The sequence below is a fragment of the Cyprinus carpio genome, chromosome B2, assembly GCF_018340385.1.
Source record: "Cyprinus carpio isolate SPL01 chromosome B2, ASM1834038v1, whole genome shotgun sequence".
Lineage (NCBI taxonomy): Eukaryota > Metazoa > Chordata > Actinopteri > Cypriniformes > Cyprinidae > Cyprinus > Cyprinus carpio.
In genome coordinates, this window is record NC_056598.1 from 11,246,139 (window position 1) to 11,261,472 (window position 15,334).

The following is a 15,334-nucleotide window of genomic DNA, read 5'->3' on the forward strand; positions in this document are numbered from 1 at the left end:
TCTATCTATCTATCTATCTATCTATCTACAAAGGGGAAGATGATATACTATGGAACATGTTTCACATATATGTGTTGTAATCATTTGATGGCGTTCCGAGCTTGTCATGATTGCAGCGACTCCAAGGCTTGCAGACAAGGCTTTTTGCTCTATCCTGATTTTTCACAGCTGTGACTTGTGGGCTGCTGCAGGGTGACTGAGCGGAAGATTGTTTCTGCACTGCGAAAGAGAGAGGGTGGTGAGATTCTCTAATTTCAGTGTGCGCTAATGTTCAGAACAAACATTCTCTCGTATTTAAACATAACTATCACCATTCTGGCTCAGTGTTCACATTTGCAGCAAATTAACAGTGAATCCACTATGATCTCTTCATGTTTACAACATTTCACCAAATCCAAAGACAACAGGTGTTTTGTTAGGAAGATATACTTGTTACATTTCTGCAAACACATCTGTGCATGCATTTGAACATTATAGCCATACAGGTGACAGGTGTTGTACTAAGACTGAAAAATGTGAAATGAAATTACTGCTGAAGCTCATTTTAGTGGTGTGTGTGTGTGTGTTTAATAGACATGTTGGAGCTAAATAAAAGAAATATTTCTGATAACTCGCAAAGGGACAGAGACACCAGAAGGCTGGTCATGAAAGTAGGCCGTCTGAGCACACTCATTCAGCTCTGCTGATTCATACACACACCTGCTTTCTTTAAGCCCTTGAACACTTAAAAACACAGAGATCCCTTTAAACATGTTTGTACCATTATGTTACCATCTAGGTAGACTGATAACACCTTTTGTTGCCATCAATCTGTCTTGTTATACACGTGATCATATTACATTTTTATATTATTCTGTGATATTAGTAAGTAAATTAAATATTTTAAGAGTAATATCAATACAGGTGGTGACTGGCACCACTTTGATTTTACTTACAAAAAGGCACAATTAAACTTTTCAGTTTTGTAGGTTGAAAATTTCAAATGTAATGCATACTGTAATTGTACATAGAATAGAATACTGTACTTCTTATGTGCACAATGACATTTTTATACATATAAATTCAGTAAAACAGCAAATATTTACTAGCACACTCAATAAAAATTTAAAAAGTAAAATATGAAGTTTGAATATGTGTGGAGGTATAATTAAATACAAAGCATGTCCTACTGAATGTGGCAATCCACTGAGAGCAGAAGACTGATCACATAATAAATTATTAACCTGAACCAAACTTTTGTTTGTTCAGCTGACCTTTTTTTTTTTTTTTTTCTGCAAAAGTCTGTTCAAAAAGTGTTTGTTTATTTATTTAGAATTGCATCAGTATCTTGCTACTACAACCCCAGGGTTACCCTCACTTTTATTTTGGCTTCGGTGTGCAGTGACTCACTGCAGGGACGTCGGGGCATGTTTAGAGACGAGATAACAAACGTCCTAGCCGGGAAAGGAAGATTCAGAAGTCAAAAAGTGTGGGGGCGATGCACATGATGAATGTAGTCAATATAGCAGGAGCGCACATCTCGGTGGGCGTTTTCGCGTTACTTCTTCAAAAAAGACGCTCTCCAATGGAAAGCAACGCAAATGAAAAGATCTCATGTTGTAACGGCATGGATTTAAGTAAGTACGCATGAATGACGGCTTCCTTTTACAGAACTGGTCGCGAAGATTGTTAGCGGCTTTTAAAACACTTTCTCTATAAAAAATGTATCTATAAAGTGCTTATAAATTTCAGTTTTAGGTCAGGTCATTAAAATAAACCCGTTTTACTATAATGACCAGCTATTTGCATGGGCACATTGACATGAAATATTTGACCGATTATCTTAAAACTTTAGCTAAATGGTCATTATAACGCAGAAACCGTAACAAAATGAACACTGCATAAATAGACCTGCAGTATTGATTCATTTATTGTTAACTAGCAGATTTAGATAGAGTGTAACACGACTCTGTTTTACGTCTTTATCTCATCTTGTTACTGTACATTTCTCACCGGTTCTGATGTTTTCGTTATGGAATTGTAGACTCCAGAGCCCGTATTCACAAAACATTTAATGCAATCTAACCACTAAGAGTTCTCCTAAATAGCAGTATAAATGTCTTTAGCCAAGAGTTTGCTCTTGAAACATATTCACAAAGCTGCTGAGACAAACTTTTACTAGAGAAGTAAAGGGATAGTATTAAAGGGATAGTTCAACCAAAAATGAAAAGTTTGATGTTTATCTGCTTACCCCCAGGGCATCCAAGATGTAGGTGAATTTGTTTCTTCAGTAGAACACAAACAAAGATTTTTAACTCAAACCGTTGGAGTCTGTCAGTCATACAGTATAATGTAAGTGGATGGGAATCACGGCTTTGAGAGTTAAAAAAAAACATACACAAACAAAACCAAATTAAACCCTGCGGTTCTTGACAATACCCTGATGTGTAAAGACACGAAAAGATTGGTCTGTGCAAATAACTAAACAGTATTTGTATCGTTTTTTACCTCTGATTTTCACCGAAATGTCCGAACTGTCCTGAGCACATCCTGAGCGTGTTCTCAACAGCCGGTGTCCTGACATTTTATCCTACCCATCAGATTGTCTTACCAAGGTTTACTCCACATGCGCACTTCAAAATTGCGTCCTTTTTCTCATGCTGAACATCAATATTTAATGTATCTGCATTACTGTAAGGGTAGGTTTAGGGTTGGGGCAGGTATAGGCTTTAATAAAACACAATCTAATAGGTAGAAAAAAATTTTTATTGTTGGTTTCCTGTAGCTGTATCCCTTCTAGCTACAACCGCGAATATAACACATAATTAGGAGTGGTCAATGGTCCACTTGAGAGATAGGTGACGATAATGCACTTATAAGTCTGCGATCTGCCGTAAAGCAAGAAAAAAGAAGAAGATGCGTCAGGCGCTGGCTGTTGAGAACGTGCTCAGGATGCAAATACTGTTCAGTTTCTTGCACAGACCGATCGTTTTGTGTCTTTACACACCAATGTAAGTTACGAGCCGCAGGATTTAATTTGGTTTTGTTTGTGTATGTTGTTTGACTCTCAAAGCTGTGAATCCCATCCACTTATATTATATGACTGACAGACTGCAAAGATTTGAGTTAAAAATCTTTTTTTTTGTGTTCTACTGAAGAAACAAAGTCACCTACATCTTGGATGCCCTGGGGGTAAGCAGATAAACATCCAATTTTCATTTTTGGGTGAACTATCCCTTTAAGCTATGAGTAAGGGCGGAGTTGACCTTGTTGGTATGGATGATGTCAGCATGCTTACTAACTATGCACACAGTGATTGGTTGATAATGGAGGGGTCTCTGTCAGAGATTTATTCATAGAAATAATGTTCCCATATTCAAATAAAGATTTAAAAATAAAAATGTTAATTGCCACATTCAAATAAATATATTTTTAAAATGCAGGCTAAGTGTCACTTATTAAACAAGTATATGTTCACCTAATTGTCAGCCTCTTACATTTAGGCTATGCTTCATGTAAACAGTTAGCGGATATGCATATAAACAGCCTTTTAATTAACAAAGTAGAATAATCATGGCTGATAGTATGACATGCAAACGCAAAAGTAAACCAAACTGGTTGCAAGAACAGCTGTTACTCCTTGCTCAACTTGTTTATGAAAACAAGTAATCAAAGGAAAATCTGGAGTTGGGATAACCGCCAAAACCAAACTGCCAGCAACAGCCATTTTAGGTTAGTTTGTGGTTTGGTCTTAGTGACTTAGAAGTCCTCTTCACTACTCCTAACGTTTCAGAGATTTATGAGCTAGTTTTAGCACTAAAATGCTTTGTAAAATACTCTTAGGACTGACAGCCATTATTTTTAAGATTTTCTCCTAAATCAGCGAGTTATGAGCTAATTTTAGCTTTGGATGTCAATATAACGGGATGTCAATATAATGTCAGGTTGATGTTGCACATGACGGTGGACAGACTTTGCATTTTGGTTGAGAATGAAAATAGTCAGTACTTGACACCAATTTGACGGTGGGCATGGCCTACCTGATATTGCAGACTGGTCTTTCTCATCATATGTAGTAAATTTTAAATATTTTGTAGTAATAGTTTTTACCATTAACTGCACTTTGTTACTCTTCTAGTTGTTAACATAAAAATGAAAAAGAATCATAACCACACCAAAATAAAAAAAAATAACTTGCAAAACAAAATAAATTAAATGAAACACAACAGTTTCCATAACAAAAATAAAAATCATTTTCTCCATTGGGCAATTGATTTTTAACCATAGCTTGTAAGCCTGTAACCTTGTAAACCCTACAAGTTTGTTAATCAATGGCATATGCTTTTGTTGAAGTTATCAACCCCCATTATTTCAAATGATTTTTTTTTAAATAATTGTGTTTAACAGCAGAATTTCTGTTGGAAAATTACATTATCCACAATTCTACATTGAATTTGCCACTAATCATAAAATAGTGACAAGCAAACTGCGCCAATTAAAATGCCTATTCCAATGAAGCACTGTAAATGATGTAGAGTACAGGGCTGGATTGGTAATCGGGCATACCGAGCAATTTCCCGTTGTGCCGACGCACTTAAGGGGCCGACAAAATTGTTTTTTTTTGTTTTGTTTTTGGTTTTTTTGCCGAGGACTATTATGCATGGACAGCGAGCAGCCAGTTGCCCATTGGTTTGTCTCATGTATTGACAGTGTAAACATCCAATCGCAATGTGCTATAGTCAGAGCAATGAAGTATTTTGCTCCGTCTATATAAAGATCGCTTCACCCCTAATTCTTCCTTTTCCCACGTTTTCACAGCAGCTTTATCAAGAACAGGCTTGCTCTGCGGTGAGTGATGCGGGCCAAAGAAGCAGAGAGTAGCTGAATCTGCGAATAACTTGATAGCGACTTGCACCGGAGGCAGGCATCTAACCTATCCTAATGTGTGCGCATGCCATGAGTGTACAATACGTAAACAGTAAACACTTTTTAATAAAAAGTAAATTCGTCCCCCGCAATTTTTTTGGCCAAGTCAAGTCAAGTGTGTTCATAGAAGTTTCCGTGGGTCAATGCGAATTAAGCTAGATTTAAATGAAAAAAGACACGATATTGTCAGACCTGACATTTTATTCTCATCCAAATCAAGATGTGATATTAGTGTGATACATAGGCTACATACTTTACCACCTTTACCACTTTACTACCAGTCAAAATATTTTGAGTAGTAAGAAAGATCCAATAGAAAGATCCAAAGATCAGCATTTATCTGAAATAAAAAGCTTTTGTAACATTATACATATACCATTCAAAAGCTTGGAGTCAGTATAATTATTTATTTATTTTTTTGGGAAATTATAGAAATTAATACTTTTATTTAGCAGGGATGCTTTAAATTGATCAAAAGTGAAGATAAAGACATTCATAATGTTACAAAAAAATCTATTTCAGATAAATGCTGTTCTTCTGAACTTTCTATTCATCAAAGAAACATCAAAAAACAACACAAAAATAATAACAACAAAAAAACTATAACAAAAAATCATCAAACAACAAATAATAATAAAGATCAAATGACATCTAAAAGATTGTGTGACTGGAGTAATGATGCTAAAAATTCAGCTTTGAAATCGCAGGAATAAATTACATTTTAAAATATAGTCAATACAAAACAGTTATTTTAAATAACAAAAATAAAAATATTTCACAATATTACTGCTTTTGCTGTATTTTGGATCAAATAAATGCAGGCTTGGTGAGCAGAAGAGAATTCTTTAATAAACATTAAAAATATATATATTTATAAAACACCAAAAAAAAAAAGTGTGTGTGTGTGTGTGTGTGTGTGTGTGTGTGTGTGTTGTGTTGTGTGTGTATGTATATATTAATTAAGGTCCATTATATATATATATATATATATATATCGAAGTGGTGGTGGGCCACCTGGACCAAAAAATGTCAGGGCCAATTTTTTGTCCCAGTCCAACCCTGGTAGTGTAACAATTAATTTGGTACAGCATACCAGCATACTGCTGAGCATACTACTTATATTTTAGTATGTCATTCATGTAGAATGCTAGAATCTGATTTCCTATGCTATCAACTACTTAAATATTTGTATGCATAATATGCTTATTTTGCAATAAGCATAAATATATTGTTTTTATATAGGCTATATAATCAATCTTTAAATCAATAGATTTAAATTTATCCATTGTTTTAAATTTGGTGTCTTCAGGGCTTCATGGGATTGTAGTTCTTTCCCTCATTAAAGTACACATTCCTTTGTTTTTTAGTCCGATTTTCAAATACGTTTTTGCTTAAATCGAATCTTGTGATTGTACTCATAGCTGATTGGTTTGGTTCATGGCTTATAGCTTTTTAATATAGCTACTTTAACGTCTTTGGGAAAAATAAAGGGGAAAATACTTCCAGAATCATGGTTTTTGAAAAAATGGGCGTGCTGTTGTTATAGAAAAATATTTGATCACTCAGTGCCACAGCCAATCACAATCAAGTATTAAAGAGAGCCGTTTCATGTAACTATTAACTTTTGACTGAATAATTTTATAATGTTATAATGTAAATGTAATTATTGAAAAGTGTTATTGAGTATTGCACATTTGTGACTTAACGGATCTACCACCGCAATTCATTACTGTGTTCCCCAGAGTTACATAATGCATTACAGACTCACATTTTCTCATTGGATTGGTTGTCTTATAGGAATGCTGGTAGTAGTGTTCAGCATGGTTGCCTCTGAACTGTCTCACGTTCACACTAGACCAATTGACTTTGTGTGTGACAGCGAGGCCAGAAGAATGATGAATAAAGTGAAGGACTTACAAGTGGAAATGGTAAGACTGTAAAATCTACTTCAGATGTAAAATTTATTTTACTTCGAGTTTTTTCTATTTTTTTAAAGACCCATTTACACCAAGAATGTTAACTATAATAGTAACTAAATCAGTGTGCACACCAATGCATAATGTTGTGTTTATAAGCACAGTCTGTCATTTTCCACTTTAAATGCTTGATCTCTTTAAACAGGATAGATTCCGATTGGCCGTTCTGATGTTTTTACCATTCATCAGCTAGAAAAAAAAATTAATTTAGAAAGTGATTCCAGTGATATCATTACTCTGTGCTGCTATCGTTATAGTTATCATACTTGGTGTAAAATGGGCCTTTGGGATGTTTTTCTGTGGCCCAATGTTTAAATTCTTACCTTACACCATAGTAACTCATGAGAGATCATTTCAATGACAGCTGAGCCATTTTATTTAAGCACAAGGTCTGAGAAGATATTCATCTGACTTGAACCGGAGTTCCAGGAGCCTATATTTTGTGTCAGTTTAATTAGGCTATAAAAGTCCTCCAATCTATTGAATAATTTTTCAAGACACCACCATATATTTTTGTTTATGTAAGTAAAAAACTGCAGGAATCAATACCAAGTTACTCTTTTTGCATTAATAGCTCGGCCTCATTAGAAGTTTGCATGCTACACTTCACTTGACAGATATCTGTCAGTCTACCTATTTGCATGTTAACTGTCTAGCTTGATTCTCTACAGTCTTCTTCCATCTTGGCATCATCCATTATCTTATTGACTTGACTCTGTATTTGCCACTCTGACTTCTCAGTGTCTACATCTCTGCTTGTCTATCCACTGGTGAGACATTTGATAGGCTGTGCTTTCACTCCCTTTACAGGTAGTCTGCAGTGCTGTTGATGCTCTACCGTCTGATATTAAATTACCATGCATCAGAATTCACAAAGCAACCTGGGAGAGAAAATCAGTGAGTCGTTCAATGCAGCCCACTCCCACACACTCCCTCCATTACAGCATCAACCCACTCACGCTGCTCTCGGGCTCACACTCTTTGAAACACCTGTGTGTGTGTTCCAGGTGCATGAGCAGAGGGCTGAGATCTTGCTGTCTTTGGGGACTCTAGCACAGGATGTGCGGTCTGCCAGGACACTCAGCCAACCTGGCTGTGGACTCACTCTGCTGGAGCGCTTAGAGCACAGTATCAACAACTACTTGCATGTAGTAAGACTACTCCACATTGAGGTGAGGATGACCAGTTCAACCTTGTGCTGCAGCTCAGATAGATATTGGCACAAAGACTTAAAGCATGCAGACAGATTGTGAGCCTCTTGAGGAAATCACTCACATAGGAGCAGATATTGACTTGCAGAATGAAGAATGAGGGTGTAGGATTTACCATAGGACTCACTACAACAACTGACCTCACAAAAATAAATACATCTAAAAAAATAGAGTCTACTGTATATGTACTATTGTGTAAAAATATAAATAGTCAACAATCAATTAATTAATCAAATAACAAATATATAATAATTCATATAAAACTTAATATAAAACTTCTGGGATATTCATCTGGTCAGTTACATAGCAGAGGGGGTTGTTAATTCATTTCAGCTGCTTTGGTGTTAATAAAATTAACAACAGGTGCACTAGATGGGCAACCATTAGAAAACCCCCAAAACAGGAATGGTTTTATAAGTGGAGGCCACTGACATTTTTTTCCCTACTCATCTTTTCTGATTGTTTTTTCACTAGTTTTTGCATTTGGCTAGGGTCAGTGTCACTACTGGTAGCATGAGGCGATACCTGGACCCTACAAAGGTTGCACAGGCAGTCCAACTCCTCCAGAATGGCGCATCAATATGTGCCATTGCCAGAAGGTTTGCTGTGTGTCTCCCAGCACAGTCTCAAGAGCATGTAGGAGATTCCAGGAGACAGGCAGTTACTCTAGGAGAGCTGGACAGGGCAGTATAAGGTCCTTAACCCATCAGCAGGACCTGTATCTGCTCCTTTATTTGCAAGGAGGAACAGGATGAGCACTGCCAGAGCCCTACAAAATGACCTCTAGCAGGCCACTGGTGTGAATGCCTCGAGAAAACAATCAGAAACAAACTTCATGAGGGTGGCCTGATGGCCTGATGTCCTCTAGTGGGCTCTGTGCTCACTGCCTGGCACCGTGTAGCTTGATTGGCATTTGTCATTAAACACCAGAATTGGCAGGTCCGCCTCTGGCGCTCTGTGCTTTTCACATATGAGAGCAGGTTCACCCTGAGCACGTGTGACAGATGTAAAAGGGTCTGGAAAAGCGGTGGAGAATGTTATGCTGCCTGTAACATTGTTCAGCATGACCGGTTTGGTCAGTGATGGTCTGGGAAGGCATATCCATGGAGGAACACAGAGACCTCTACAGGCTAGACAATGGCACACTTACAGGATGGGCTCCTGTTCCCCAGTTCAGCCCAAGAAGGGCTCCTGATCCTGAGTTCAGCCCAGGAAGGGCTCCTGTTCCTGAGTACAGCCCACGGAGGGCTCCCGATCCCCCGTTAAGCCCATATCAGTATAGGGCTCCTGATCCCCCGTTAAAGCCCACGGAGGGCTCCCGATCCCCCGTTAAGCCCAGGAGAGAAGGGTCTGGCTGCAGACTTGCACTTGCACTGTCAGACTTGCATTCTCCGACTTGCACTCTCGCGCTATATTACGTAGTTGCGCTTCTCTCACACTCTTTCTAGTGACATCACTTGAATTTGGTTACTTTTTGATGGAATCTCTCAAAATTTTACAACAGTAACCAAGTGGCTTAAGTGCAATTAAAAGATCAAATTTGATATATATGAAGACAAGAAAAAACAAACTAAATTATGAAGTCACTTGCAATCACCACTTGCACTCTCTGCTACCTGCGACCTCACTTGCAATCGACACAAATCGTGCATGTTGCCAATGAAGACAAGACGCTGTGGTGGTGATTAAACGATTAAAACTAATTTGGTACTATAGCGTACAGGGTCCTGCAAGAAAAAGACAGGACCCGCAAATCCGCGCGGCCACAGAACATCAAAATATGAACACAATGCACAAAGTCACTAATCCTCCTGTAGAAAAACAAACACTTAATATGGCCTAACAAACTTTCACTTGTCCTCCCATACAGCAAAACAGTGCAATTAAAATATAAAATTTGATATATAGTTATTATTTAATGTACTACAAGGCAAGCAGATGGCCATGAACACAATACGCAAACTTTCACTTGTCCTCCCATACAGCAAAACGCTTAATGTGGCATAATAACGGACTAAGATTATAAAAACAATTCAGTAGCCTATATGTCTTGTTGTTGACTCAAAGTATATACAGACCAACAAATATGAACGTGCATTATGATAATGATATTAAAAGCATCAACTCCGTACTGGCAAGCAGACGAGCCCAGAATGCAATGCGTTAACGTTAAACATTTTCCTCCCATAGAAAATCATTATAAATAAAACATGTAATGTAGCTTAATAGACAAAGACAGTGATATAAAAGAGCTGTAGACAGTTATTTTATATGGAAAAATGCTTAAAGCGAAACGTTGCGTGTTGCTTTTATTCTGGGCTCAGCTGCTTGTCTGTACATTAGTTATGTATTTTTATAATGAAGAGGAGCATATTGAGTTTGGTTTTTATCATCTTATTCCATTATGCCGCGTTTTGCTGTATGGGAGGAAAATGCTATACATATTATATTAATAAACTATATATTGAATTTGATATTTTAATAGCATCTCTTGTCTTTTTCTTCTATAGATGACTTGCAGGACCCTGTATGTTATAGTACTAAATAAGTTTTAATTGTTTAAGCAACACAGCGTCTTGTCTCCATTGGCAACACGCACGGTTTGTGTCGATTGCAAGTGATGTCGCATGTAGCGGAGAGTGCAAGTAGCGACTGCAAGTGACTTCGTAATTTAGTTTCTTTTTTCTTGTCTTCATAACCTGGCTAATGTTGAGAGATTGAATCAAAAAGTGATCAATACATAGAACAAAACAAAAAATAAAAAAGACTGCAAGTGATGTCACCAAGGCTCCAGAGGGCGAGGCGGGGGCTGGGGCCGCCGCCTCGGAGGCTGCTCCGCCATGGCCTCCCGAGTCTCCAGATCCGCAATGGCACCTCGAACGGGTACCGCTCTGGAGGCTCACTGTCCCAGGTCTGTCCTGAGGGACCTCTGGAGTGCCCACCCCCCCTCCCCGGATGGTATATGTCGTGAGGACACGCCTTCCGGAGAGGGGCGTCATGTCAGACTCTTTCCATGTTTTGTGTTTGTTTTTCTCTTGGTGACCCCGTATTCAGTTAATTTATCCCAGGTGTTTCCTATGTTGTTTCATTAGTCCCAGGTGTTCCTCGTCCTCCCCTCATCAAGTCCCATATATAAAGCCTTCCCTGTTCTAAGTTCCTTTGTCAGCTGTTAAATGAGTTCCTGAGAATTCCACGTCTTTGAATTAAAATTCCATGTTGAAGAAATCTCCAGCGTCTCCTTGCTCCTCGCTTCTGTGTAACGTGACAACATATGTGTGTATCACATTTAAATATAATTTTTTATTTAATCATAAGACTTAATTGTTATTGTTGATTCAAAACTAATAGGTTAATAATGTATTGTGATTTCATGTAATTAATTTATAATTTATCTAATTTCATTTTTATATGAACCAATGAACAGGTGACAGTTGTAAAGGGACAGAAAAATTGCTTGGAAAAATGATTTTTTCTTAAAGACGTAAATGGAATTTTCCCCATATTTGAATGTGGTTGGTGTCCTATGTAGTTCTCCATGAAAATATCCTGCCTTCCCGGAATCTTTGTTGATTTGTCACGTCATCTTGGTGACTTTGAATCCTGGTGACCTCTGCCTTCCTTCCCCAGGAAAGAAGGGAAGATAGCGACATATTTGACCAGTGAGAATGATGGGAACACGGTGCTCTCTGAAATGCATTACAGCCATGCCCTGCTGATAAAATATACATACGGCCACTCCTAGATTAAAGCACGTACTGTGGGGAGATGCTGGACTGCAGTTTTTTGCTTATTTCTGATGTATTTGCAAAACATAATTAACCTACTTCATGTGAGATTCAAAGCTGGTGTTTTCAGTGATCTCAGCGATGACCCAGTAATCTTCCAAAGTAGCTCAGTCATTTTCGTCCGTAAAAATCCTTTCTGTTTTTCCCTGCTTCAACATGCTATGACTATTTTTAGCTCAAACACCATTTTCCTTATCTGTCCATCTTTGTCTTGTCCAGCAGGGGGAGCAGGTAGGACCCCAGGCAGAGCTATGTCTGGGTCAACCCTCTAAGGATTTGGGTCTGGTGTTGAAGCACTTTGGGCTTCTGCTAACAGGCAAGCTGGAGTGGGTCATTGCAGAGATGGCAAAGGGGTGCTAGACTGAAAGTCTGACTTCTAATCTTGTATAATGGGACCGGACAGGCCCAATCAATTTTAACAATGGTCCAACTTCAAGACAATGAAGGGCCATTCACTTTTCTGGAGATCAGAGACTTACAGAGGAGAAAGTACATAAACGACAACACTGTGCCATCTGCTGGATCATAGCCGAACTGACTCACCTGTTGAGATGCACCCATTGAACTTTTAGTACAGACAAACTGTTCTGAGCTGAATACAGTTTCTAGTGAGTGCTACATGTTTATATATATATATATATATATATATATATATATATATATATATATATATATATATATATATATATAAAAATCTCACAGATTATATTTATTTATTTTATAGCCTGCATGAAGGTTGAATTGACTCTACATGGTGTGATAGCACATGGAAGATAACTGCGACAGAATGTGTGACAATGCGGAGGTAGTGCAGTGCACACACAGGAAGGGTCACTTTATCTATACACTCCAACTTATAATTATGAAATGTTTGTGTATATAATATATTTTGTGTAAAAATAGGATTTACAATATTTTGTAAAAAACAAAAACAAAAAAAAAACTAGTCATTAATCCAAAGTTTTATTGCATTGGAACACTGATGCCCTGACACGAAACAGAGTCAATTCATGAGTGACCAAAATATTTAAGAAAATATTTTAATATATTCTCTTTTTAATATACTTTGTCCACCTTGCTTGTAAAATGTATAATTTGTAAGAGTTTTTTTTAAAAATGTACATATCTAAATATTTAAATCTATTTTCATTTCATTTGTGGTGCGGATAGTGTTTTCATCTAAGCAACTGTTTTCAGCATATCAGCGTATTAGAATGTATTTTCTGAAGGATCATGTGACACTGAAGACCATCACAGGAAAAATGACATTTTAAAATATATTAAGTAAAACATAGTTATTTTAAATTGTAACAATATGTCACAATATTACTGTTTTATCTGTATTTGATCTTTTTTATATATATATATTTACATATTTTACCTCACCAGTTAAGAAGAAGCCATGAGTCAGAGTCACAGGGAAAATCTCATCATCTGGACAGTGGCATATCTAAAGAGAAGACAACTATTTGAATTTTTGCCTGTTTCGTATTCTGCTTTTGCTGATTTAGCTGAATGGGAACTTAGCACTCCTGGTCAGGTTAAGATGGTTCAAGAAATGACAATGATTGTGGTTGAACCTAGTTTATTGATGGGTACTTTATATATTATTCCATGAGATCTCAAATGATGAGCAAGAGAAATTTAAAGTGAAGAACCTAATGTGTAAATCATGTAACAAATTCCAGTCTCAGACATAAAATGAGCAGTAGAGAGATGGTCAGGGAGAGCTTGTGATTGATTGTGCTATACAATGGCTGACAGATTGCTAGGAACCTTGAATATGAATATAGAATCTACTAAAAGACTCCCGTTTTCTTTGGTGATTTAAAGAAACCCTTTTAAAATCAGATATTTGAATTTGGGGACAAAAGCACAACTCAGTTAATTAGACCATGTATGAGATGAATAATTCTGCAAGTTAATAAAATACTATGTAAAATGTCTTCTTTATATCCAGTCATCATCACTTAGTATTGATTCTCGAAGTCTGCACAAAAATCATTCAAACCTGGAGGACTTTGGCTGTGTTATGTCATTTCTGTTTTCATGTTTATTAATGTTTGTTCATATAATGCAGAGACATTTTTGTCATCCGAACCCCCTTGACCTAAAATATTTAGTTGAAGTCCTGAGATTTTAAATGATTATTTCTATTATTTAACAACACATTGGAGTATGTTAATCACATTGACATATTTTTTTTTCTTTTCATGTTTTATTTTGCTTATTTTTATTTTACAACTTTTTGTTGTTTTAATTTGACATTTTTATGATTATCTTTTAAACTCTACAGTTCTTTCATTAACCTAACCTGATGTAATGTACTGTTTAATGAGCTTGATGTTGACTAGTATAAAGAATAGAATATATTCTCTCTCTCTCTCTCTCTCTCTCTCTCTCTCTCTCTCATCAATATAGTAAACAACAATCCTAATAAAATCTATTTTATGTCAAAAGTAATTTAAAAGAAATCAAAAAGTAATCAGAATGCATTTCCTAATATGTGTAATCCAACAGGTTACATTATTAAATCTAAATATTATGAATATTAAAAATATTAAGAAGGTTTTATATTCTCTGTTCTCATAGGGCAAGCAAAAATTAGGTCCATGTAATATTATTTTCTAAATCTATGTGCTGAACATGTTATTGTAGTGACATTTCTGATTAATATCATCTCTGCATCTGTGAGTGTTGTGTTCATGCTGCTTTTCCTTCTGCTCATCCTCTTCTTCTGTCCCACTAACAGCTGGGGCTACATCTCTAAGGCTTTTTTTTACTGAACATATATATAGGCATTTACCTCCAACAGTTTAATTAGAGTGTGGAGCATAGCTCTCGAAAGCCTGCTTATATTTGTTTTGTTTAATATGTTTAACAGCAGTTTAATTTCTACCATCATTTTGGGTTTTTCTAATGTAGCATTCTGCCATCAAATTGGCCAATATGAGACCAATTACTTTAATAGTTTAATATTGAATGTCTTGTGAATCTCAGTTGATTCACACCTGACATCTAATTGTTTATTTCTGGCCATAATAATGCAATCCATCTCTATGCACATTTTGATAAGTGAGTGATAAAGAGCCTACGTCACTCACACCTTCCACTTTTACTAATTTCAGAGATTTAAATTAAAAGCATTTCACATATCATACATTTTGCTGTTTCGGCAGAGTAAGCCTACTGTGGCAGTGCAATATAAAAGGTTATGATGTCAGAGTGACTACATTGCATAAATACTCCATAACGGAACACATTAGGCTAATTGTTTTCTTTTTTCTTTCATTTTTTAAGTTTAAAAAGGATTAAAAGAAGAACAAATAGTGTGCATAAATATGCTTGTGTACTTTACGCAATGAACGCTTGGTGTCGCTCTAGAGAGAGTTTAACGAACGTTAATAGTTCATGAATATTAATCGTTTTATGTTGACGTTGCTTGGTAACCTTCCCG

At 36.6% G+C, this 15,334-nt stretch overlaps 1 protein-coding gene across 2 annotated transcripts; it reads left to right on the plus strand.

Annotated features, from left to right (window-relative positions):
• Positions 1-1,364: 1,364 nt before the first annotated feature.
• On the plus strand, positions 1,365-13,823 carry thpo (thrombopoietin). 2 transcript variants are annotated; one of them, XM_042718026.1, is made up of 5 exons: positions 1,365-1,616; positions 6,703-6,833; positions 7,692-7,778; positions 7,889-8,053; positions 12,100-13,823. In XM_042718026.1, exons 1-5 carry the CDS (start codon positions 1,478-1,480, stop codon positions 12,235-12,237), a joined length of 660 nt encoding a protein of 219 aa, XP_042573960.1. In that variant the 5' UTR covers positions 1,365-1,477; the 3' UTR covers positions 12,238-13,823. The 2 variants fall into 2 exon arrangements, with proteins under 2 accessions (XP_042573960.1, XP_042573959.1); XM_042718025.1 differs by having other exon boundaries at positions 1,366-1,616; positions 12,097-13,823.
• The last annotated feature ends 1,511 nt before the right edge of the window (positions 13,824-15,334 follow it).